The sequence below is a fragment of the Salvelinus sp. IW2-2015 genome, linkage group LG17 (genome assembly GCF_002910315.2).
Source record: "Salvelinus sp. IW2-2015 linkage group LG17, ASM291031v2, whole genome shotgun sequence".
Taxonomy (NCBI): domain Eukaryota; kingdom Metazoa; phylum Chordata; class Actinopteri; order Salmoniformes; family Salmonidae; genus Salvelinus; species Salvelinus sp. IW2-2015.
The window spans coordinates 13,802,085-13,829,581 of record NC_036857.1 but is presented as its reverse complement, the minus strand read 5'-3'; the positions used below and the strand labels follow the sequence as shown (position 1 = coordinate 13,829,581).

Genomic DNA, 27,497 nt, shown 5'->3' with positions numbered 1-27,497 from the left:
CACAATACCTCATCACTATAAAGCGAAAACAGTTTAATTTATTATTTTTGCAAATGTATTAAAAATACTAAACGGAAATATCACAAGTATTCAGACCCTTTACTCAGTACTTTGTTGAAGCAGCTATTACAGCCTCAAGTCTTCAAGCTTGGCACACCTGTATTTGGGGAGTTTCTCTCATTCTTCTCTGCAGATCCTCTCAAGCTCTGTCAAGTTGGATGGGGAGAGTCGCTGCAGAGCTATTTTCAGGTCTCCAGAGATGTTTGATCGGGTTCAAGTCCGGGCTCTGGCTGTGCCACTCAAGGACATTCACAGACTTGTCCCGAAGCCACTTCCGCGTTGTGGTGGCTGTGTGCTTAGGGTCGTTGTCCTGTTGAAAGGTGATACTTCACCCTAGTCTGAGGTCCTGAGTGCTCTGAAGCAGGTTTTCATCAAGGATCTCTCTGTACATCTTTCCTTTGATCCTGACTAGTCTCCCAGTCCCTGTCGCTGAAAAACATCCCCACAAAATGATGCTGCCACCACCATGCTTCACCATAGGGATGGTGCCAGGTTTCCTCCAGATGTGATGCTTAGAATGCCAAAGAGTTCAATCTTGGTTTCATCAGACCAGAGAATCTTGTTTCTCATGGTCTGAGAGTCCTTTAGGTGCCTTTTGACAAACTCCAAGCAGGCTGGCATGTGCCTTTTACTGAGGAGTGGCTTCYGTCTGGCCACTCTACCATAAAGGTATGATTGGTGGAGTGCTGCAGAGATGGTTGTCCTTCTGGAAGGTTCTCCCATCTCCACAGAGGAACTCTGGTCTGTCAGAGTGTCGATCAGGTTCTTGGTCACTTCCCTGACTAAGGCCCTTCTCCCCTGATTGCTCAGTTTGGCTGGGCGGCCAGCTCTAGGAAGAGTCTTCGTGGTTCCAAACATCTTCCATTTAAGAATTATGAAGGCTACTATGTTCTTGGGGACCTTCAATGCTGCAGACATTTTTTGTACCCTTCCCCAGATCTGTGCTTCGACACAATCCTGTCTCGGTGCTCTACGGACATCCACTGTTAACTGTGGGACCTTATATAGACAGGTGTTGTCTTTCCAAATCATGTACAATCAATTGAATTTACCACAGGTGGACTCCAATCAAGTTGTAGAAACATCTCAAGGATGATCAATGGAAACAGGATGCACCTGAGCTCAATGTTGAGTCTCATAGCAAAGGGTCTGAACGTAAATAAGGTATTTGTTTTTAATTTAATACATTTGCAAAGATTTCTACAAACCTGTTTTCACTTTGGATTATGGGGTATTGTGTGTAGATTGATGAGGGGGGAAAAAACAATTCAATTAATTTTAGAATAGGGCTGTAACGTAACAAAATGTGGAGAAAGGGTATACTTTCCGAATGCACTGTGTAGGGTCAAATTGCTCAATGAAATTGATTTCTTTCACASGGAGCTAGGCCTATAGGTCACCTTTAGATATGAAACTTACTTTAATGTAGTTTAGATAAGTAAAATCTACAGAGATTAACAGTCTATAGGAGCAGTCTGTAACCCATAATCCTGTTGATTTGTCCTCAGTGCAAAGGGACAGTGTGTCTCATCTGGCTCAACTGGACAGGGCTACTGCAGGCTGCACTGTGAGTAACATTTTCTCCTCCCCAAACTTTAAACATCAAGTACTACTATAGCTGCTATGTTGTGTATGTTCATACAATACTAAACAGTATAGGGTCTCATGTTTATCACATCTCTTATTGACCAAGGTATCCACGGCAACCGCAGTACATGTCACTTCCTGTCAGTATGAGTTCCGTCAGCAGCAGATAGCAATGCTGTGGAGATCAAGTGGTGCAACAGTGACACAGGTTTGTTTGACACAACAACGCATTAACTACCACATAATGACAAACTGTACCTCCCCAGACTAACCAGTAGAGGTGCACCAATTTTTGTAAATGAAAAAGAAATTGGTTTATGTTGCTCCAACTTTACTCTGATTTTGATCCAAAATCAGTTTATAAACCTATCCTTGCTGCAACCACATATGATCAGTGTTGGGATTCGTTACTTGTAAAATATGACGTATTGCTCGTAACTTTCAATCAACATAACGTGTCATATTACAATACTACTTTCTGTGCAAAGTAATGTGTTATGTTACTCCTTATCCTGTTATGGCTGCAGCCCGACACCGGTACACCTATGACAACATCCAGCTCAAATGCAGGGCGCGAAATTCAAAATCTATTTTTTTTAAATATTTAACTTTCACACATTAACAAGTCCAATACAGCATTTGAAAGATAAACATCTTGTCAATCCAGCCAACATGTCCGATTTTTTAAATGTTTTACAGAGAAAACACCACATATATTTATGTTAGCTCACCACCAAATAAAAAAAGAGGACAGACATTTTTCACAGCACAAGTAGGATGCAAGTAGCATGCACCCAAGCCAACCTAACTACCTAGAACCACCTAAATAACCTAGAAAAAAACTACCTCAGATGACAGTCCTATAACATGTTACACAATAAATCTATGTTTTGTTCAAAAAAATTGCATATTTTAGCTATAAATCAGTTTTACATTACTGCTACCATCATAGCTACAGTCAGAAATCGCACGGGAGTAGCCAGAGAAAATAGACACCAACGTCAACTACCTAATTACTCATCATAAATCATCAGACAAATATATGGTGGATAGCTAATGAAAGACAAATATCTTGTGAATACAGACAATATTTCCGATTGTTGAAGTGTTTTACAGCGAAAACACAATATATCGTTATATTAGCTTACTACAATAGCTAGCACACAGCAACATTGATTTCTAGTCAAACGGTAGCGTTAGCACAGTTCAACAGATATATGAAAAAGCATCCCAAATTGGTCCTTATCTTTGTGGATCTTCCATCAGAATGTTCTCCAAGGGGTCCTTTGTTCAGAAACGTCTTTATTTCGATCCAGAACGAACAAATACCCTCTTGAATTAGCAAGCACACTGGCAGTGCGACGCTAACCTTCCATCTGAAAAAATTATTGCGTCGCATCACGTCTAAAGTCCAGAAAAACATTTCAATAATATAATTAAGAGTATATTGAAATAACATACTAGGATGATATTGTGACATGTATCAAAAAAATCTAAGCCAGAGATCAATTCACCTTTACAGAGTGTTTTCCAGGAGCCGAGTCCAGGTGCTACTTCGCGCCCAGAAAGAAAAATAAACTGCGCAACACTCAATCAAAGAGGCTGTGTTCAAATACAGGACGAGATAATCAACTGATTTCAACTCTCACTTCCGCATGACACACAGAGGAAGGCGTATGACGTGTTTCTACAGTCTAAGTGACATGCCCTTTTATAGACAAGCTCGAAGAGCGACATCGATTTTTGGAAATCTCACTTCCGGATAGGAAATGGACTGTAAAAATAGTTCTGTTCCACTTAGAGAAATAATTAAAACGGTTTTAGAAACTAGAGACTGTTTTCTATCCAATAGTAATAAACAATATGCATATTGTAAGAGCAAAAATTGATTAAGAGGCCGTTTGAAAATTTGCACATATTTTCCAGTTTTTCAATACGCCCCCTGCAGCCATAACAAGTTAAATTACAAACACCATCAAATCCCACTTGCCAACAAGGTATGTTGGTCACCGATTTAATAATGCAGAGGATACAATACTAATGATAGGACAGACATCAAAGCATTTTAATGATTTAACACTAGAGTAGCCGTGATGAATACCAATCAGTGTAGATTAAGGGGAGGAGCCGGGTAAAGAAGGATTTCTAGGCCTTGAGACAATTGAGACATGGATTGTCTGTGTGCCATTCAGAGGGTGAATGGGCAAGACAAAATATTTAAGTGCCTTTGAACGGGGTATGGTAGTAGGTGCCAGGCGCACCAGTTTGTATCAACAATTTCAACGCTGCTGGATTTTTCACGCTCAACGATTTCCCGTGTATATTAAGACTGGTTCACCACCCAAAGGACATCCAGCTAACTTGACACAACAGTGAAAAACATTGGTCAACATGGGCCTGCATCTGTGTGGAATGCTTTCGACACCTTGTTGAGTCCATGCCCCGGAAAATGGACTCGTCTGAGGATAAAAGCGGGGGTGCAACTGAATATTAGGAAAGTTTTCTTAATGTTTTGTACACTCAGTATACTGTGTATATAGTAAGAATATAATGGAATACAATCGAAATAGAATATACTTGTCTTGCSAATGCTCACTTGAGAAATGGATGGACTTGCGGTTATCCCAAGAAGAAGTGTTATTTTGAAAGAGTATTTAGTTTTTTGTTGTTTAGCAAATGTAAGGGTTTTGAAAAGCTCAGTATCTGCTCTTTGTAATCATATATAGAAATCAAAATGTCTTACTTGCATGTGACTGTGGGAGGATTCTCAAAAAGTCGCATTTTGGTAAAAATACAAAATAAGAGTGTGTTCCGTTTTCCCTGCCTCTGTCAATTCCATGCTGTTCATCAGTCTCTTCATTCACAATTTGACAATGTATAAAAATATTGTCAGACAGAACAAGGCCACCTCTAAATTTGGAGTTATTTTCATTCTTCTTGGAATGATTCAAAGTGTGATCAGGCCTCACTGTGACAACAGCTTGTATACTTTTAAAACACCAACACTTGTGACAGATTTTTTTCCAAACCTTTCCGAGAGAGCCTGTACCAGAGGTGTGGACTCAAGTCACATGACTTGGACTGGAGTCTGACTCGAGTTGATATACTTTTTTAAAACCTGAGACTTGATTTGGAGCCTAAAACTCGGGACTCGACTTTGACTTGAGACTGATGACTTGAAAGTATTTGGCCAGGTTTTTTAACGTTTAGTCACTCATTTTGTGGCACAGAATCTAAGTGGATTATTCTCCACGCAGGCCGTGACAATGGCTGCGTTTCAAACACATAAGACACACCCTCCTCCTCTTACCCTCGCCTTATGCCCTTGGGGGAATCGCCAGGGCCATCTTTGCCAACGGTCCAAACGATTAGCCAAGTAAAGGAAGTTGGCAACCTAAGCCCCTCAGCCCTCGTTTTTGATAGAGTTTGTGAGTTTACAATCCTGTTCACTCCGGGGCCTGTAACGCCCCATAATTCAATTTGCGACGATTGTACATTCGCTAAGAAAAGTCAGCCAAAATGTAAAACCAACATCAATATGGAGAAGTCAACATACAACTACAAGTAAAAACAAATGTAAATAAGTTAGAAACTGTGCTAATACTGCACATGACAGCACAAACGTGTATCGTGAAAGTAATGATGTTTTTGTTTGGTTAGCTTTTGGAAACATTAGCTAGTGCATACAACTTTCCCTGACATCACACTTCTACATTGTCATTTTCGATTTACCTGATATCGTCAGATAAAAAATCAAATCAAATTTTATTAGTCACATACACATGGTTAGCAGATGTTAATGCGAGTGTAGCGAAATGCTTGTGCTTCTAGTTCCGACAATGCAGTAATAACCAACAAGTAATCTAACCTAACAATTCCACATACTACCTTATTACACACACACAAGTGTTAAGGATAAAGAATATGTACATAAAGATATATGAATGAGTGGTGGTACAGAACGGCATGGCAAGATGCAGTAGATGGTATAGAGTACGGTATATACATATGAGATGAGTACGTAGGGTATGTAAACATAAAGTGGCATAGTTTAAAGTGGCTAGTGGTACATGTATTACATAAAGATGGCAAGATGCAGTAGATGATATAGAGTACAGTATATACATATGAGATGGGTAATGTAGGATATGTAACATTATATTAAGTGGCATTGTTTAAAGTGGCTAGTGGTACATTTTACATAATTTCCATCAATTCCCATTTTTAAAGTGGCTGGAGTTGAGTCAGTATGTTGGCAGCGGCCGCTAAATGTTAGTGGTGGCTGTTTAACAGTCTGATGGCCTTGAGATAGAAGCTGTTTTTCAGTCTCTCGGTCCCTGCTTTGATGCACCTGTACTGACCTCGCCTTCTGGATGATAGCGGGGTGAACAGGCAGTGGCTTGGGTGGTTGTTGTCCTTGATGATCTTTATGGCCTTCCTGTGACATCGGGTGGTGTAGTGTCCTGGAGGGCAGGTAGTTTGCCCCCGGTGATGCGTTCTGCAGACCTCACTACCCTCTGGAGAGCCTTACGTTGTGGGCGGAGCAGTTGCCGTACCAGGCGGTGATACAGCCCAACAGGATGCTCTCGATTGTGCATCTGTAGAAGTTTGTGAGTGCTTTTGGTGACAAGCCGAATTTCTTCAGCCTCCTGAGTTGAAGAGGCGCTGCTGCGCCTTCTTCACAACGCTGTCTGTTGTGGGTGGACCAATTCAGTTTGTCCGTGATGTGTACACCGAGGAACTTAAAACTTTCCACCTTCTCCACTACTGGACCCGTCGATGTGGATGGGGGGTGCTCCCTCTGCTGTTTTCCTGAAGTCCACAATCATCTCCTTTGTTTTGTTGACGTTGAGTGTGAGGTTATTTTCCTGACACCACACTCCGAGGGCCCTCCACTCCTCCCTGTAGGCCGTCTCGTCCGTTGTTGGTAATCAAGCCTACCACTGTAGTGTCATCCGCAAACTTGATGATTGAGTTGGAGGCGTGCATGGCCACGCAGTCGTGGGTGAACAGGGAGTACAGGAGAGGGCTCAGAACGCACCCTTGTGGGGCCCCAGTGTTGAGGATCAGCGGGGTGGAGATGTTGTTACCTACCCTCACCACCTGGGGGCGGCCCGTCAGGAAGTCCAGGACCCAGTTGCACAGGGCGGGGTCGAGACCCAGGGTCTCGAGCTTGATGACGAGTTTGGAGGGTACTATGGTGTTAAATGCTGAGCTGTAATCGATGAACAGCATTCTCACATGGGTATTCCTCTGTCCAGATGGGTTAGGGCAGTGTGCAGTGTGGTTGCGATTGCATCGTCTGTGGACCTATTGGGTTGGTAAGCAAATTGGAGTGGGTCTAGGGTGTCCGGTAGGGTGGAGGTGATATGGTCCTTGACTAGTCTCTCAAAGCACTTCATGATGACGGAAGTGAGTGCTACGGGCGTAGTCTTTAGCTCAGTTACCTTAGCTTTCTTGGGAACAGGAACAATGGTGGCCCTCTTGAAGCATGTGGGAACAGCAGACTGGGATAAGGATTGATTGAATATGTCCGTAAACACAACAGCCAGCTGGTCTTGCGCATGCTCTGAGGACGCGGCTGGGAATGCCGTCTGGGCCTGCAGCCTTGCGAGGGTTAACACGTTTAAATGTTTTACTCACCTCGGCTGCAGTGAAGGAGAGCCCGCAGGTTTTGGTAGGGGCCGTGTCAGTGGCACTGTATTGTCCTCAAAGCGGGCAAAAAAGTTGTTTAGCCTGTCTGGGAGCAAGACATCCTTGTCCGCGACGGGGCTGGTTTTCTTTTTGTAATCCGTGATTGACTGTAGACCCTGCCACATACCTCTTGTGTCTGAGCTGTTGAATTGCGACTCGATTTTGTCTCTGTACTGGGACTTAGCCTGTTTGATTGCCTTGCGGAGAGAATAGCTACACTGTTTGTATTCGGTCATGCTTCCGGTCACCTTGCCCTGGTTAAAAGCAGCGGTTCGCGCTTTCAGTTTCACGCGAATGCTGCCCGTCAATCCACGGTTTCTGGTTTGGGAATGTTTTAATCGTTGCTGTGGGTACGACATCGTCAATGCACTTCCTAATGAACTCGCTCACCGAATCAGCATATTCGTCAATATTGTTGTTGACGCAATGCGAACATATTCCAATCCGCGTGATCGAAGCAGTCTTGAAGCGTGGATTCAGATTGGTCGCGACCAGCGTTGAACAGACTGAGCGCGGGAGCTTGTTGTTTGAGTTTCTGTTTGTAGGCTGGAATCAACAAAATGGAGTCGTGGTCAGCTTTTCCGAAAGGGGGGGGGAGGGCCTTATATGCGTCGCGGAAATTAGTATAAACAATGATCTAGGGTTTTCCAGCCCTGGTAGCACAATCGATATGCTGATAGAATTTAGGGAGTTTTGTTTTTAGATTAGCCTTGTTAAAATCCCCAGCTACGATGAATGCAGCCTCAGGGTGTTGGTTTCCAGTTTACAAAGAGTCAGATAAAGTTCGTTCAGGGCCATCGATGTGTCTGCTTGGGGGAATATATACGGCTGTGATTATGATTGAAAGAATTCCCTTGGTAGATAATGCGGTCGACATTTGATTGTGAGGAGTTCTAGATCAGGTGAACAGAATGACTTGAGTTCCTGTGTGTTGTTATGATGATCACACCACGTCTCGTTAATCATAAGGCATACCCCCCGCCCCTCTTCTTACCGGAAAATGTTTGTTTCTGTCGGCGCGATGCATGAAGAAACCAGCTGGCTGCACCGACTCCGTTAGCGTCTCTTGAGTTAGCCATTTCCGTGAAGCAGAGCACGTTGCAACCCTGATGTCTCTCTGGATGCTACCCGTGCTCGGATTTCGTCAACCTTATTGTCAAGAGACTGGACATTGGCGAGTAGTATGCTAGGGAGTGGAGCGCGATGTGCCCTCTCCGAAGCCTGACCACGAGACCGCCTCGTTTGCCCCTTTTTCGGCGTCGCACAGGGTCGCCGGCTGGGATCAGATCCATTGTATTGGGTGGAAGGCAAAACACTGGATCCGTTTCGGGAAAGTCATATTCCTGGTAGAACGATGATGAGTTGACGTTAATCGTATATTCAGTAGTTCCTCCCGACTGTATGTAATGAAACCTAAGAATTACCTGGGGTACCGATGTAAGAAATAACACATAAAAAAACAAAATACTGCATATTTTCCAAGGAACGCGAAGCGAGGCGGCCATCTCTTTTCGGCGCCGGATGTTTAGCATTCGATGTCTGCGAATGCGTTGTCTTCTAGCCAATATATGAAATACAATCATAATTGACTCTAACGCATATAAAGCACACACAACAGCTACCGGTGGTTCCATGATGACTGAAAACACAACCGTGGGGCGAACGAGTGACACATTTCCGGGCAAGGGCGGTCCATTTTAAAATGCATTCATTATTCCCTTGCCCTGCAAGTGTCAACTCATCATAAGTCATGATATTCACTTAATTTGAGGGCTGAGGGGAGAGGGTGTGTATTTTACATGTTTCGAATGCAGCCAGTACCGCACTTGCAAAAATACTGATTGGCTAGTGAAACACACACTCAGACCTCTGATTGGACCAGAAAATTGTCAATCGACACAGGTCGGGTGAGTTAGCGCAGTGAGGTTTTGGGGGCTGCCAGTGTGAAACTGAATGGGGAAAAATCTATATTTTTCTACATATTTTAATAGGCTACATATAGCCAACCATTTGTATTATACCTTTTGCTTATTCAATCTGGTCACTAACCTAGGCCTACGGCATTGCACCAAATTCTTGTTTCAAAAAATCTAATTTGTGCTTCAGAACAAAAAAGTTGCACGTCTTGACTTGACTAAATATTGTCCCTATAAAGTAGGGTGAATTCAGAAATAGTGGGACATTATATAAACTGAGACGTTTATTTCTTGATCTGACAAGAGAAAATCTAAACGGTGGTTACTAAGCCCTTGCAGAGAAACCACATCATCAAAATTGCATCACTTCATTAGTCTGACATTATAGAGGGGGCAGAGCAAGCTTCAAACAGGAAATTGAATCTTGGTTTCCCTGTGTAGCACACAGTAAGGATCAGTGACAGCTTTCTTCTGTTTTGATGTTAGGGTTATAATGCACTGTGCCAAATTGATGTAAATGTACATACTATGTACTGGTGCATCAAAATACATAAAGTTGCCAATATTATGTTTACATTTTGTAATTCAGTATTTTTTAGTTGTCCTGCTGTACCAGCCATAGCTAAAGTGGAGGAAAGAGAGATTACCACAAGAACATGGAGTAGCCAGCCAGGATCCCCCGGGCCATGGGATTTTTTGACAAACAAGCTCTGTTTTGGTGGTCTCAGGTAAATTTTAATGCATTTATTCCATATGAAATACACAGCGAAATGTTTGCATTCCAGTTCAAAATTTGCCTGCTCTGCCGCAGTCTACCATTTCAAGACTACACATGTAAATGTCATGCCATTTTGTATTTGAGCAATATGATTGGCAGTTCATTCAAGCAGCACCACGGTCCCGATCGGGTCAGTGACTGATGAGATTCACGCTTTTACTGGCCCGTGCGGGCCATCATTAATGTTGGACCCTGCTCTCGAAAGAAAATATATGAATGTGCCTGAAAACAATAGGCTATGTGGATTTCGACTCATCGTTAACACATTATATGGGACGTGCAAATGAATGCTCTCCGTGTAGAAATTAGACTTCAACTACAGCTCACACGACACACACACACACACACCCAGGTATCGAGAGGCGGTACATTGCTCACTTTGTGACTGAGAGGTGCCAGTCCTGTCAATAGATTGCTAGAAGATGCATTTGTTCATTCTAGCGGGAGGGGGCTCTGCAGACTTTTTTCTGGTGCTACACATAGGATTTTTATTTTATTTTTGCATTGTAATTTAAACAATGTCTAATATATCTGACATTAATAGTGGAATGATAGTGTTTCACAGTATTACTTACCCTTAGTGTTGTGATTGGCTGTGATATTCTCCTATTGATTTCTCCCGGCTAAGTAGCATCTGTTGTAAAACGGAAAAAGCTGTTCAGACTTTGTGGCTGTGTTATCTAGTGGAAATTGCTCTGTCATTTCCTGTTTGCTAAACTTCTACACTATTTGCTCAATTTCAGTTTGTGAGMAAACATRCGCTGAATAGTGTAGGGRATCACTGTACCATCAAAAAACTAAACTAAAATACCTGGCTGAAAATGACTCTAAACAGMGCTTGGGGAAAATACTGACCTCTTAATTTGTTAATGTAGTGCCGTTATGAACACTGTTATTTGAGGGAATTCAGAAAGTGGGACACTTTTTGCATTTAAGTATTCTGTAACCTCTTCAGACATCTATCCAACATATGATCCCAATACATGATGCATTTCTGAAATCCTCAGATGTTTCCAAATCACACAAAATTTAATTTAATTTTCATTGGGGTACAATTAGGACTATAATAATGGTGTCCCCGTTTATCTAACCTGCTGTCCCAGTCTACCAAATGCAAACTGAAAATATGGTTTTGACTCAGTGTACAGATGGGTGTGTCATACCTCCTGTGAATATGATATTAAACATATTTTTTTGTGTGTGATTAGGAAACAACTTTCAGAAATGTATCATGTTGGGCTAATGCAAAAAGTGTCCCACTTATTCTGAATTCACCTTAGTGTTTAACAATCTGCTACGGATGCATCTTTGCCACAACAGTAGGCTACCTGGTGATTTCATTTATAATGTTCATATTTCCGAAAGGTCTAGTTTGGGTGGGTTATATACCTCAGTGATGGTACTGGTTATATGTCTGAAGGTAGCTGGAACATTGCACTACCTTCAATCCTTATGGGATGAAGATGTAACATATTCTGGCAAATTAATTAGGACATTTTGTGAGGAAGAAAAAGGCTACAGAGACAGATCATGCTTTCCATCCAATCCTGCAACCTAGGCTGCATACAGGTAGGGCAAGGGACGGGCAACTCCAGTCCTCGGGGGTTTGATTGGTGTCACACGTTTTCCCCAGCCCCAGCTAACACACCTGACTCCAATAATCAACTATTCATGATCTTCAGTTTAGAATGCAATTAGTTTATTCAGCTGTGTTTACTAGGGATAGGGAAAAGTGTGACAACACTCTGGCTAGGGTCGCAAGCTTTGAACCACTCCTTTTTGGAGGTCACGGGTCAAAGTTTGAAAACCACTGCGCAAGCAAACAGATTGCTGATTTGCTGTACAGNAACAGATTGCTGATTTGCTGTACAGCTATAGGACCGGGTGCAGCGCAAACGCCAAATTGTAGGGAGAGAGGATTGCCATAAATGAGTATGTAGCTCCAAAAATTGTTTGGTGATGAAGAATATGAACCATTTACTTTGCAAGCTCACCAGCAATGGTGCATCAAGTAACAATTACTAGCATAGGTCTACTGGTCTTTTGGTATGTCAAAATTGCTTGATTGTTAAAATGTATTATTACCTAATGAAAAGGTCTGTCTGGTAGCCTCAATAAATTATTTCAGACAACTTGTTACGACTGGACTGGACTTGACTTGCTTAGAATGCACAACTTGGACTTGACTCGACCGGTTCTACTTGGGACTCGACATGAGACTTTGACCTTGAGACTTGCTTGTGACTCGAATGATAGTGACTTGGTCACACCTCTGGCCTGGACTATAGTCTACAATACACGTTTACTTGCAGCCTTGAAATGAAATAAACCGTCAAATAGATAATAACATTAGACTGGCATAACCACTATGAATTTACTTCCTGTGACAACATCGTTTCAGAACATAATATGGCCCATGCCACTTTGTGCAATCAATTTATTTAACAGTAAAATTATTTTCAGCTTTAATTCAGTAGAGACGAGGCTTTTTAAACTGATACACCAGTAGAGATATGATTCTGAAATTAACGCACTTGTTACTTAAAGCACCTGTAATAATATTATCCAATTTTAGAAAGTAATGTCTTACGTTAGTCCATTAGTCATAAAAGGATCTGATTACGTAACTAATAATCAGAATCCTATCTCTACCGGTGAGTTATAAACTCAGCAAAAAAAGAAACGTCCTCTCACTGTGAACTGTGTTTATTTTCAGCAAACTTAACGTGTAAATATTTGAATGAACATAAGTTTCAACAACTGAGGCATAAACTGAACAAATTCCACAGACATGTGACTAACAGAAATGGAGTAATGTGTCCCTGAACAAAGGGGGTCCAAATCAAAAGTAACAGTCAGTATCTGGTGTGGCCACCAGCTGCATTAAGTACTGCAGTGCATCTCCTCCTCATGGACTGCACCAGATTTGCCAGTTCTTGCTGTGATTTGTTACCACACTTTTCCACCAAGCCACCTGCAAGTTCCCTGACATTTCTGGGGGGAATGGCCCCAGCCCTCACCCTCCGATCCAACAGGTCCCAGACTTGCTCAATGGGATTAAGATCCAGGCTCTTCGCTGGCATGGCAGAACACTGACATTCTGTCTTGCAGGAAATCAGCACAGAACGAGAGTATGGCTGGTGCAGATTGTCATGCTGGAGGGTCATGTCAGGATGAGCCTGCAGGAAGGGTACCACATGAGAGAGGAGGATGTCTTCCCTGTAACGCACAGCGTTGAATATTGCCTGCAATGACAACAAGCTCAGTCCGATGATGCTGTGAAACACTGCCCAGACCATGACGGACCTCCACCTCCAAATCGATCCGCTCCAAGTTACAGGCCTCGGTGGAACGCTCATCTTCGACGAAAACCCGAGTCCGACCATCACCCCTGGTGGAGACAAAACCGCGACTCGTCAGTGAAGAGTACTTTTTGCCAGTCCTGTCTGGTTCAGCGGCGGTGGGTTTGTGACCATAGGCGACGTTGTTGCCGGTGATGTCTGGTGAGGACCTGCCTTACAGCAGGCCTACAAGCCCTCAGTCGTTGCCATCCTGTACTTGTCCCGCAGGTGTAATGTTCGGATGTACCGATCCTGTGCAGGTGTTAAACGTGGTCTGCCACTGCGAGGACGATCAGCTGTCCGTCCTGTCTCCTGTACCGCTGTCTTAGGCATCTCACAGTACGGACATTGCAATTTGGCCACATCTGCAGTCCTCATGTCTCCTTGCAGCATGCCTTAAGGCACGTTCACGCAGATGAGCAGTGACCCTGCATATCTTTCTTTTGGTGTTTTTCAGAGTCAGTAGAAAGGCCTCTTTAGTGTCCTAAGTTTTCATAACTGTGACCTTAATTGCCTACCGTCTGTAAGCTCTTAACGACCGTTCCACGGTGATGTCTATTAATTGTTTATGGTTCATTGAACAAGCATGGGAAACAGTATTTAAACCCTTTACAATGAAGATCTGTGAAGTTATTTGGATTTTTACAAATTATCTTTGAAAGACAGGTCTTGAAAAAGGGACATTTCTTTTTTTGTTTATATAAAAGGCCTCGTCTCTACCAATTCATGCTGTAACTCGACATCTCATGTTGTCTTATAAATTGATTGCTCAAAGTAACGTTTTTCCACCCCCTCTTTTTCTTTATCTGTTTCTTAGAGGCATCTTGTTTGTGGACCAATGAAGACACCTGGAACTCACCTCAGTGCTGCCCAGTACCTTCAGTAAGAACATCTTCTTTTATCATTTTGATTCAGCTTTAGTCCCAGTAGCTAAACTTTGCTCTGCTGTTTGCTCTAATGTTAGCCTTTTCAGGATCTCTAATGTAGCCTATTCAGATCTCTAATGTAGCCTATTCAGATCTCTAATGTAGCCTATTCAGATCTCTAATGTAGCCTATTCAGATCTCATTGAGCCACTGCGTGTGTGTGTGTGTCTGTCTCATTGGCTCCTTGTTCACCCTGTCCTATAGACTGAGAAGAGTGCAGATGGAGGCGAAGAGTGCAGATGGAGGCCTCAGAGATTAAGTATGGAGAACAAGTCGAAGGTGAGTCTGCTCAATTTGTCTGAACTCTGTAGCATGTGTATGATCAGGGACTGTTGTGGTATGTGATCTCCCTCCTTGGACTTAACACTTCTATTACAACTCCAAATACTGTATCAGACCAAACTTGGGATGACATCATCAAGGTCATGACCTCAGCCACAGTGAGGTTTGAGCTGCTCTCAACAGTCCATACGAGCCCGGTGAGTCTTAGGAGCTGTGTGAGAGAGAGACTCACTTCTTGGAGCTAGTCTGCATGCGCGCATGCACACACCGATAATCATGTGTGTGTATTTTGATTAGATTTATTAGGATCCCCATTAGCCGTCGCCAATGGAGACAGCTAGTCTTACTGGGGTCCGACATATCATGAAAAATACATTACAGACAAAAGATATAACAATTTACATACACACACACTACATGTTCAAGTTTTTAAATGTATCTATCAGTTACACATACATGTCAGTACATACACACACCCAGTGGTGATTTTAGCATGTAAATCTTGGTGGGGCAAACAAAAAAAACATGTAGATGCATGCCAGCAAAGCCACTACATGACCCAACACTAACCAATACATTAATAGCACTATAACGGTGACAAACGATGCYCCCTAACAGTTTGTTAGGGCCTACATAAAGCTGTCCCAACAGCAGAGTCCCAACAGCAGTCCCAACACCTTACCACTGCTACAGTTCATTCAGCCTCATATACTGCCTTTTTTTTTTTTAAACATAGCTGATATGGCTGACTTGCTTTAACAAATGTGGTTTCTACTGACAATTGCGATGTACAMACTATGTCACAAGGGCACGACAAGTGAATAAGAGGCGATCCGTAATTTCAATTAAGACATTAATGAGCGAGCTAGGATGGACGTAGTCAATATAACTATTTGTTCATCACTTTTGAAATGTACAGCGACAGAATTCAGATCATGGGCCGTTCATACATATAATCAGACAATGAAAGCTCTTACAATATTCAATGATTACATTTCTCTAAAACAGGTTATAGGCAAACAAACACACACCTGCCACGAACGATAGGTTTACAATACCACGTTGGTGAAAGTTGACCAAATTATTAGTGTGAGGCACATGAGCTACTAACGGCTTACTACACAACACTCTCTTAGTATTACTTTAGCTACAGTATACATATCCCTCTGGTATCCTATATAATTTATGAAGCTGCATAAGACATTTTTGGACTCAAGTTGTGATGTGCTTGAACAGGAATGTGGCGCGSCGGTCCTTCGTGGGCATATTGTCATCAAAGAGAAAGATGACCGTTCAAAACGTATTTTCCCAGTCGTAGCTTGTTTTTCACGAGTTCCAAGTTGTCTTGAACTCAGTTAGCCACTGATTCCTTCCAAACCACTCATTGTTGAATTTGCTATTTCCAACTTGTTGTGTAATATTTATGTCCAATGGCCGATGAGCACCGATAATGTTTTCTCTATAATTTCTCTTCATATGACAAGGATCGAAAAGGATTTGTTTGTCGACTTGATTCATGGTGACGACTGCTAGTTTGCTAGCTAAGATTTTGAAAGTATGATGTTGACATGATCAGTCCAATCAAAGCTACAGTAGATTTAATGTGATTTGTTGTCATTCTATCTGTGGCCAGTGACCTTGAGCCTTCTTGGATGGGCACTTCTAATATAACTCTATGGCAGAACCCAAGGAGCTAAAATTTTCGATCTCGAACCTTAAAATTGGGGATGATGTACTGTGCCATGAGTGATAGAAAACTGAGACAATCATGACAGAAAACTGAGACAATCAGGCGTAATGCTCCATTTTCTGCTGGCTAGCCCCACCACAGAAAGCCCTGAGCTAGGCTGGAACACCTGCATTTTGGAGCTGCCTTACTCAAGAAAGCAAAAAAGAGACCAGGTTTGTATGCGGCTTTATTAACTCAATGTAATTGCCCTGAATGACGGGTCGCCACTGCATACGCACAGCAAGTAAGTCACATGGGGGAGAGGCATTGTGCCGTGAGGTGTTGCTTTATTTGTTTTTTGAAACCAGGTTTGCTGTTCACTTGCACAATATAAGATGGGAGTTCTATGCACTCATGGCTCTGTATTATACTGTATGTTTCCTTGCATTTGTTCTGTACCTGGGGACTGTGAAAGACCCCTGGTGGYATGTTTGGTGGAGTAAGTGTGTGTCAGTGCTGTGTGTAAGTTGACTATGCGAACAATTTGGAATTTCCTACACATTGAATGTTTTTATAAAAACAAGAAGTGGGGGATCACATGACCCTTGAACGAGTTGGCCGCATGAACTAAGAGCTCCGCACAAGTAGTTTCCTATTCTTAATCTTACTTCCACTTCAAGTTAAAACTCCTTTTAGCTTTAGTCAAAAAGTCATGGCGGCTACAAAAGGCGATATTACAGGTGACATTTTTACCCGGACTCGAGCATTAGCGGCAGAAAAAACCTCCAAGAAGCAGTTAGCTTCAGAAAAAGCTAGCGCCATTAGCGAGGAGAAAGAGGACCCGTCCCCCCCCGAAGCCCAACAAATGCCAACCTCGCACTCTGTCGAAGTCATCCTTTCTGAGCTGAGAGCCCAACATACAGAACTCAACATCAAATTAGATGGCATTAACTCTCAGCTCAGTGTGATAGGGGGCAAGGTGACAACCCTGGAAAATGCTTTGCCTGACATCAACAACAAGATAACCATCAACGCGGGGCGCCTGGATGAGGAATAGGAGTGAATCCTATCCATGGAAAACTCACTGACAGACGCCATGGAAACAATAACATATGCTAAAAAGAAAATAGAGCATCTGGGAAAGAAAACAGGGGGCGAAGGAATAATTGTGTTCTATTAAATCTGGGCGAAAAAGAAGAGTGAAACATGCCACTGATCCGCTACCTGTAAGACAAACTTGGTCCCGTGTGGCTCAGTTGGTAGAGCATGGCGCTTGCAACGCCAGGGTTGTGGGTTCATTCCCCACGGGGGGACCAGGATGAATATGTATGAACTTTCCAATTTGTAAGTCGCTCTGGATAAGAGCGTCTGCTAAATGACTTAAATGTAATGTGTAAATGTAAACTTCCCAAGTGGCTCCACCTGTCCACCGACAGGCCCATAGAACTGCAGAGAGCACACCGAGCACTGAGGCCCCCACCAGAAGCCAGACAACCACCGCGCCCACTCACCATACGTTTCCTGAGATTCACCGACGAGTCCTACAGGCGGCGAAAATCAACACCATTACAGTGGGAAACGCAAAAAACTCACTTTACACCAGGAYCTGTCAGCYKKAATACGGCGAAAGCGCCGAGAGTTTGACGAGGTGAAATACTCCATTGACCGAGGCATCTTTAGGGGATTCAAATACCCAAACGAGCTCAGGATTCTTCACCAAGGAGCCCTGCGACACTTCAAAACTCCCGAAAAGACTAAAGTTTTTTGAAGGACAACCCCGGTCAATGAGAAATGGACCAATGACTAAAAGCGATTACAGTTATTACTAATGGAGGTAAGACAACATATAGCCGCCATCCAAAGACCCACCCGCCCTGCTAAATGCCATTATAGCCGTCTAATTTATATTATTTTAGCTGAGGGATAGGCTCTATAGCATAACCTAGGCCTACTAACGTTTCAGCCTACTTTGATTTCACTTTTTATTTTATTTTTATTATTGTTATTTGTAGTTCTCATTTTCACAGGCCTCCACCATTTATAGGCTGTCGATTACGACACACTTACAGACCTAACRAGAGGCTCAGTGTCAATTTTATGCCTATGGCCTTATCCTGTTGCTATTACGTTTTTAATAAAAACAAACAACTTATCCTATAGATCCCTCTTAAGGATTTGCCCCAACATTTCTGATTTTATTTGGTCCAAAAGATTAGCCCTATGTCCTTTGGGGGAGTTTTTTTTTAATGTGGTCTGGACGGGGGCTACGTTGTCACTTACTCAATGCGGGCTGAGAGGATGAGGCATTTCTTTGGTGGGGATGGGGAGACGTTGTGCGTTGCTAAGTTTTTTTTTCTTTTTTTCGGAACACAGAATTGAGACTGAGCGTGGGGGTAATAGATCCAATGGGATATGTCGGGTTGTTTGGGAACTCGGCTAGGGTGTTCAGAGATTGTTCTTTTATGTACACCATTTATTTTTATTTTATGTGATCGCAGCTGTAACTATTATCCATCTTTACCCAGAGATGACTTGCACTAGAGTTCCATTACTGTTCGATGACGTTGACTAGTACCTTACATCTATTGACATGGAACTGCCATTGTCTAGGCCATTCAATAAAATGGGAAAAAGATACTATGTGCTCTAAAAAAAAAAAGGAAAAAGCAGAAATTGCACTATTACAAGAGACACACCTCTGTGATGCCAAACTTCGCAGAGCGCGGGTGGGACTGGTGTATTTCATCTTTCAAATCAAATAGTAGAGGTACAGCCATACTTATCCATAAGAATGTTCCATTCATAATTGACAAAAACATATATCTGATCCGGAGGGGAGATATTTTGATAACTGGGTCACTGTATGGGCAACCAATTACTATCTTAAATAATGTTATCAAACAAAGTGTTCCATACGTTGGTAACTACATGGATAGACAACTACACACAAGACAACAAAGATTCTCCTGTTTCTCCAGCCACAATGTGGGATGCTGCCAAAGCCACACTAAGAGGTCATCTGATTGCATATGCTTCCTCTAAGAAAAAAGCAATGGAAGCACACAGGTTAGATCTTGAGAAGGACCTGGAACGCTGTGAAAAAGTACATAAACAATCCCCAGACAGTGCCTCCTGGAGTCAACTTAAAACAGCCAAAGCCAAACTGAACTTGGACTATACTCAGCAGATAAAAAAAATAAATAAAAAAGTTTGCTTTACCAAACAGAAATGCCATGAGTATAGCAATAGGCCAAGTAGATTGCTTGCATACCAATATATATATATATATATATATATATATATAGTTTTTTTTAAAGCAGTCAGAGCGTACAATCATGGCTATCCGAACAGCAGAGGACGAGGTCACATATGACCCAAAAAATATAAATTTAACTTTTCATGATTTTTACTGCAAACTATATACTTCTGCCTCCGTATGTTCTCTCAGAACTCCACTCCTTCCTAGAGGGAATCTCGCTACCTAAACTATCAGAGACCGACCAAGAAGATCTCAACTCCCCCTTCACTCCTGAGGAGATCCTGGAGGCAATTACCTCCATGCCACCTAGTAAGTCCCCAGGCCCAGATGGATTCCCCAGAGTTCTACAAAGCTTTTTGGCCCCAGCTTAGCCCTATTTTGATGCCAATGCTGGATGATTTTTGCAAAAACTGAGTTCTCCCAGACTCTATGCACACAGCTCGCATTACAGTGTTGCTCAAAAAAGACAAGGACCCTCTTTCCTGCTCGTCCTTCCGGCCCATAAGCTTGTTTGATTTCGACTACAAAATAATTACCAAATTGCTTGTCAAGACTAAACACTTTTCTTCACAAAATAATAAAGGCGGAGCAAACTGGATTTATTAGAGACAGGTACTCTTCTGATAACATTGCCGTCTTTTTGATATTATTGATCAACTAAACACACAGAAGACCCCTGTCCTGCTGGCTTCACTGGATGCTGAGAAGGAGTTCGACAGGATGGAGTGGAGCTTTCTGTTCTCAGTCTTAGAAAAGTTCAATATGGGCCCAAACTTCATTAAATGGATAAAAGTCCCTATACTCTAATCCAAATGCCATGGTGACTACTAACGTACTGAACTCTGACAGATTCCCTTTGGGACGGGGCACAAGATGAGGGTGCTACTTGTTGGGGCTGGAGCCTCTGGCAGAGTTTATAAGGAGCAATCCAAGTATTATGGGTGTTTCTGCAGGCGGCCTGCAGCACAAGATTTCGCTTTATGCGGATGATGTCTTGCTCTACATATCCAACCCTGAGAAATCCCCCCCCATTTTAGACACAATTGCTCAGTATGGCAAGTTTTCAGGATATAAGATACATTTTAACAAATCCACTGTTTGCCCTCTCAATCTTACACTCACCAGCTCTATGAAGACACTGTCCGTTCCAATGGAAGTCACAGGGGTTTCAATACCTTGGGATCTTCGTAACACCAGATCTGAATTGCCTTTTCAAGGAAAATTATCTTCCACTACTGGATCGAATCAAGAACGATCTCCAAACCTGGATCTCCCTCCCAATTAGCTTAGTAGGAAGAATTAATGTCATTCGTATGAACGTCCTCCCTAGATTGAACTATTTATTTCAGATGCTSCCATGCTATCTCCCAGTTTCTTTTTTCAAAACAACTAATCAAAGCATGTTAGCAATAAAAACCTAGGATCAAGTTCTCCACTCTATCGAAACCTGAATCTAAGGGCGGTCTTGCCCTTCCCTCCCTTCAATTGTACTACTGGTCTGCCCAAATCCGCAACATGCTAACATGGATCACAAACAGACAAGACTCAATGTGGATTCAGATAGAAGCCCATTCCTGTGGTTCACTGCCCCTAAGCTCAATTATATTCATTAATAACTTTAGTGAAGTGGGCAACATAGCCAAAACCTTTGTGATTTACAGCACCCTACTAGCGTGGAGAGACTGTAAGAAATACCTGGGCATTTCCTCCCAAATATGTTCTCTCACCTATAGTAGGCAACCCAGACTTGCCAAAAGCCCTGAGTGATGCCAATTTTAATCTTTGGCATACTTTAGGAATCAGGACCTTTTCAGACCTATTTCATCAGAAAACCACTACACTGAAATCCTTTCAAGAGCTCTGCAGTGAATTCAATGTGCCAAGATCAATTTTTTTTATTTTTTATATATCTTTAAATTAGACGTCATTTCCTCATTTACTTCCAAGAGGAGGTTTAGAGCTCAGCTGAATGAAGCTGAAACCCTTCTTGCTCAGCACAATCCATTGAAGGCAAAATCTCATATCTATATACTCCTTTCTGAGAAAGGGGGCTCCTCCTTTACTCCTTTTGAAAATAATCTGGGAAAAGGACCTTGGTCTGACTATCAGTGATGAGTTATGGGCGGAGGTTTGCGACAGGGTATACTGCTCCTCTACTAATGTAAAAATGAAAGAATCTAATTACACATTTCTGTACAAATTTTATTACACTCCAATGAGACTCCATAGAATGAAAACAGACATTTCTCCTAACTGTAAAAGATGTACCTCTGAAAGTGGAACCTACAGTGGGGCAAAAAAGTATTTAGTCAGCCACCAATTGTGCAAGTTCTCCCACTTAAAAAGATGAGAGGCCTGTAATTTTCATCATAGGTACACTTCAACTATGACAGACAAATTGAGAAAAAAAATCCAGAAAATCACATTGTAGGATTTTTTATGAATTTATTTGCAAATTATGGTGGAAAATAAGTATTTGGTCAATAACAAATGTTTATCTCAATACTTTGTTATATACCCTTTTTTGGCAATGACAGAGGTCAAACGTTTTCTGTAAGTCTTCACAAGGTTTTCACACACTGTTGCTGGTATTTTGGCCCATTCCTCCATGCAGATCTCCTCTAGAGCAGTGATGTTTTGGGGCTGTTGCTGGGCAACACGGACTTTCAACTCCCTCCAAAGATTTTCTATGGGGTTGAGATCTGGAGACTGGCTAGGCCACTCCAGGACCTTGAAATGYTTCTTACGAAGCCACTCCTTCGTTGCCCGGGCGGGAAAGCTTTTTGTGTATATGGAAAATTCTGTTTACCTTTTTATTTCAGCTCATGAAACTTAGGGCCAACACTTTACATGTTGCGTTTATATTTTTGTTCAGTATACATGTTTTGACCATGACAGTTTACAATCGAAGGTAACACCAAGTCCTTTAGTCTCCTCAACTTGTTCAACAGCCACACCASACCAGATTTACCTGAGGTCTAGAACTTAAGGAAGGATTTCTACCAAATGTTAGACCCGCTCGATTCGTTCTTATGTACACTACCATTCAAAAGTTTGGCGTCACTTAGGAATGTCCTTGTTTTTGAAAGAGAAGCACACTATTGTAGCTGGAAATGGCTTTTTTAATTTTATGGAATGTACGCCTATGTAGATAGAGGCCCATTATCAGCAACCATCACTCCTGTCTTCCAATGGCACGTTGTGTTAGCTAATCCAAGTTTGTCATTTTAAAAGGCTAATTGATCATAGAAAAACTTTTACAATTATGTTAGCACAGCTGAAAAATGTTGTGGACCTTAAAGAAGCAATAAAACTGGCCTTCTTTAGACTAGTTGAATATCTGGAGCATCAGCATTTGTGGGTTTGATTACAGGCTCAAAATGGCCAGAAACAAAGCACTTTCTTCTGAAACTCACCAGTCTATTCTTGTTYTGAGAAATGAAGGCTATTCCATGCAAGAAATTGCCAAGAAACTCAAGATCTCGTACAAAGCTGTGTACTACTCCCTTTCTTTGCATCTCTGCCTAGAAGGCCAGCATCCGGGAGTCGCCTCTTACTGTTGACGTTGAGACTGGTGTTTTGCGGGTACTATTTAATGAAGCTGCCAGTTGAGGACTGTGAGGCGTCTGTTTCTCAAACTAGACACTCTAATGTACTTGTCCTCGAGACACATTGGCAGTGGAATGGCCTTACTGAAGAGCTCCGTTACTTTCAACATGGCACGGTCATAGGATGCCGCCTTTCCAACAAGTCAGTTCTTCAAATGTCTGCCCTGCTGGAGCTGTCTCGGTCAACTGTAAGTGCTGTTATTGTGAAGTGGAAACGTCTAGGAGCAACAACGCCTCTGCTGCAAAGTGGTAGGCCACACAAGCTCACAGAACGGGACCGCTGAAGCCCGTGGCACGTAAAAATCTCCTGTCCTCGGTTGCAACACTCACTACCGAGTTTCAAACTGACTCTGGAAGCAACGTCAGCACAATAACTGTTCGTCGGGAGATTCATGAAGTGGGTTTCCATGGCCGAGCAGCTGCACACAAGCCTAAGATCACCATGCACAATGCCAAGAGTCGGCTGGAGTGGTGTAAAGCTCGCCGCCATTGTACTCTGGAGCAGTGGAAACGTGTTCTCTGGAGTGACGAATCACGCTTCACCATCTGGCAGCCCGAMAGACAAATTTGGGTTTGGCGGTTGCCAGGAGGATGCTACCTGTCCCAATGCATAGTGCCAACTGTAAAGTTTGGTGGAGGAGGAATAATGGTCTGGGGCTGTTTTTCATGGTTCGGGCTAGGCCCCTTAGTTACACTGAAGGGAAATCATAAAGCTACAGCATACAGTGACTGTTACCTTCCCCAGTTTCTGTGTTGTTGTGGGTTTGTATGTATTTCAGGAAATGGCTTCCTGGATTCCCCCAAGCAGCTGATTGGTTGCCCCCATTGCAGATTGTAGGTCTGATCCCGCCCTCTCGTTAAGGGATACAGCTGTCTACAATTGCAGACTCCCCCTCCAGCTGTATAAAAGCCAGTGTTCCTTTGCTCAGAGAGAGAGCTTCTTTGATGTCCTWGTTGGTTGTTGCTCGTTGCTCAAAGTATTTTGTAGCAGATCCTGCTGAGGTATGTTTGTCAAAAGGACTGTTTTTGATTATTGAAATTGTTTGTATTATTCTGTTTCATTTGTTCCCAGGTGTGAAGGTAAAGGCACCTTGGGAGTGCTTAGGCAAGAGGCCTGCAGGCATACATATACCCGTAGTATGTACTCTGTCTATGCACACTAGGTAAGACTTGGGCGGATCACCCCCTGCATTTTGGTTAGCACGGCAGGTGCCGTTAAGAATAGATAAGTTGTGGGTAGGTAAGGTAGGAGAGGGTGCTCTAACTTTTACTTTCTTTGCTTTGGTTCCGACCAGACCCTTTTTCCCAAATTACCGTGTGACGGAATAAATTTCCTGTTAATGGTAAACTACTCTGCCTCTGTCATCCTTACCCGCACCTACAATCACATACCTCTTTCACTCCGCGGTGAGTTGAGAGTAGCATGGTGTTGTGTTCCCTCCTCCAAGAGGCGTGCGTAACAGTGACATTCTAGACGATTCCAACTTTGTGGCAACAGTTTGGGGAAGGCCCTTTCCTATTTCAGCATGACAATACCCCCGTACACAAAGAGAGGTCCATACAGAAATGTTTTGTCGAGATCGGTGTGGAAGAACTTGACTGGCCTGCACAGAGCCCTGACCTCAACCCCGTCGAACATCTTTGGGATGAATTGGAACGCTGACTGCGAGCCAGGCCTAATCGCCTAACATCAGTGCCTGACCTCACTAATGCTCTTGCAGATGAATGGAAGCAAGTCCCCACAGCAATGTTCCAAAATCTAGTCGAAAGCCTTCCCAGAAGAGTAGAGGCTGTTATAGCAGCAAAGGGGGGGGATTAACTCCATATTAAAGACCTTGATTTTGGAATGAGATGTTCGAAGAGCAGGTGGCCACATATTTATGCTCATGTAGTGTATTTTCAACATCATCCACATAAGAGTCACAGCAAAATATTTGGTATGATCTCCTATACAATAGTTTAGGCCCATCTTTTGGAACTTTGGCTTTCCTGGATGTAGCCACTATATTGTGATCACTGCATCCAATGGGTACAGATACAGCTTTAGAACAAAGTTCTCCAGTATTAGTAAAAATATGATCAATACATGTGGATGATCTTGTTCCTGTAGTGTTTGTAAACACTCTGGTAGGGTGATTAATAACCTGAACCAGATTACAGGCACTGGTTACAGTGAGAACCTTCCTCATGAGCAGACAGCTTGATAAACCAGTCAATATTCAGGTCCCCAAGAAAGTAGCCCTATCTGTTTACATCACATACACTATCAAGCATGTCACACATTTTTTAGATACTGACTTTAGCACTTGGTGGCCTATAGCAACACCCCAAAAGAAAAGGCTTTAGATGTGCCAGGTGAACCTGCAACAACAACACTTCGATAACACTTGACATAAGATCTTCTGTAAGCATTACAGGGATATGGCTCTTGAGTATGTGAGTATACAGTGGGGAGAACAAGTATTTGAGACACTGCCAATTTTGCAGGTTTTCCTACTTACAAAGCATGTAGAGGTCTGTAATTTTTTATCATAGGTACACTTCAACTGTGGGAGACGGAATCTAAAACAAAAATCCAGAAAATCACATTGTATGATTTTTAAGTAATTAATTTGCATTTTATTGCATGACATAAGTATTTGATCACCTACCAACCAGTAAGAATTCCGTCTCTCACAGACCTGTTAGTCTTTAAGAAGCCCTCCTGTTCTCCACTCATTACCTTTATTAACTGCACCTGTTTGAACTCGTTACCTGTATAAAAGACACCTGTCCACACACTCAATCAAACTCTGCGCTAATTGGCCTATAATAGCTTCCACCTTGTTTTCTATCAATCCATATTGCACGAAACAGGCGAATGTGAAATTTTATTGTCAATCAGTGTTGTTCCTAAGTGGACAGTTTGATTTCACAGGCAAGTGAGTTGATTGACTTTGGAGTTACATTGTGTTGTTTAAAGTGTTCCCTTTAATTTTTTAGCGGCTGGGCTATTTATGATACGACATGCCATTTTTACAGTTTTCCTACTTACAAAGCATGTAAGGAGGTCTGTAATTTTTATCATAGGTACACTTCAACTGTGAGAGACGAGATCTAAACAAAAATCCAGAAAATCACATTGTATGATTTTAAGTAATTATTTGCATTTATTGGCATGTAATAAGTTATTTTGATACATCAGTAAAGCCCAGAACTTAAATTATCTATTTGGTACAGAACCTTTGCTTTTTGTCAAGTTACAGGAGATTCTTTACATAGGCATAATCTCTGTATGCTCTTATTTGAATGACAGTTTTGCAACCACGCACTGAAATGCAGGATTTTGGCGCCACTCCCCATACAGACCTTCTCGTTTCTCAGATCCAGTTCAGGTTTCGGGGCTGATCGCCAGTGCATTTAGCGTGTGACTTTCTTGAGTAGGGTTGTGTTTGCTAAGGTTACGCCTCTTGTAATCAGATTCTATAGGGGGTCAGGTCTGGAGACTGGGCTTAGGCCACACTCCCAGGACCTTGAGGATGCTTTCTTACGGGAGCGTCACCCTTAATATTTTATAGCCACTGGCTGTGTGTTTTTCGGGTTCGTTCATGTGGTCATTACACGCTGGAGACCTAGCTGATCAACCCGATTTCTTCAATGGGCGCTCTTACTGACGGACGAGAGTGGTTTGGGTATGGCACAGATCTAAGAATACATGTGCCATTACACATGGATGCGCCATTCATCTCCCCTCAAGTACGGTGGCAGTTGGATGGACCGTCCGGTCCCCTTTTGCAGAAAAGCATCCCCAAAAGAATGATGTTTCCACCTCCATGCTTCACGGTTGGGATGGTGTTCTTGGGGTTGTGTTACTCATCCTTCTTCTTCTCCAAACACGGCAAGTGGAGTTTAGACCAAAAAGCTCTATTTTTGTCTCATCAGACCACATGACCTTCCCATTCCTCTCTGGATCATCCAGATGGTCATTGGCAAAACTTCAGACGGGCCTGGACATGCGCTGGCTTGAGCAGGGGACCTTGCGCGTGCGCTGCAGGATTTTTAATTCATGACGGTGTAGTGTGTTACTAATGGTTTTCTTTGAGACTGTGGTCCCAGCTCTCTTCAGGTCATTGACCAGGTCCTGCCGTGTAGTTCTGGCCTGATCCCTCATTGATGCCCCACGAGATGAGATCTTGCATGGAGCCCGAGACCGAGGGTGATTGACTGTCATCTTGAACTTCTTCCATTTCTAATAATATACCAACAGTTGTTGCCTTCTCACCAAGCTGCGTGCCTATTGTCCTGTAGCCCATCCCAGCCTTGTGCAGTGTCTACAATTTTATCCCTGATGTCCTTACACAGCTCTCTGTCTTGGCCATTGTGGAGAGGTTGGAGTCT

The 27,497-nt window shown here is 42.7% G+C and overlaps 1 protein-coding gene across 1 annotated transcript in view; it reads left to right on the top strand.

The window, feature by feature from the left end:
- Positions 1-27,497, top strand: part of LOC111976887 (DALR anticodon-binding domain-containing protein 3-like) — a 45,477-nt gene that overhangs the window by 5,082 nt on the left and 12,898 nt on the right. Inside the window, exons 4-8 of the mRNA XM_024006035.2 lie at positions 1,569-1,627; positions 1,754-1,855; positions 14,194-14,258; positions 14,523-14,581; positions 14,699-14,781. Of these exons, the coding sequence (XP_023861803.1) occupies positions 1,569-1,627; positions 1,754-1,855; positions 14,194-14,258; positions 14,523-14,581; positions 14,699-14,781 (368 nt within the window). The remainder of the gene's footprint in view (positions 1-1,568; positions 1,628-1,753; positions 1,856-14,193; positions 14,259-14,522; positions 14,582-14,698; positions 14,782-27,497) is intronic.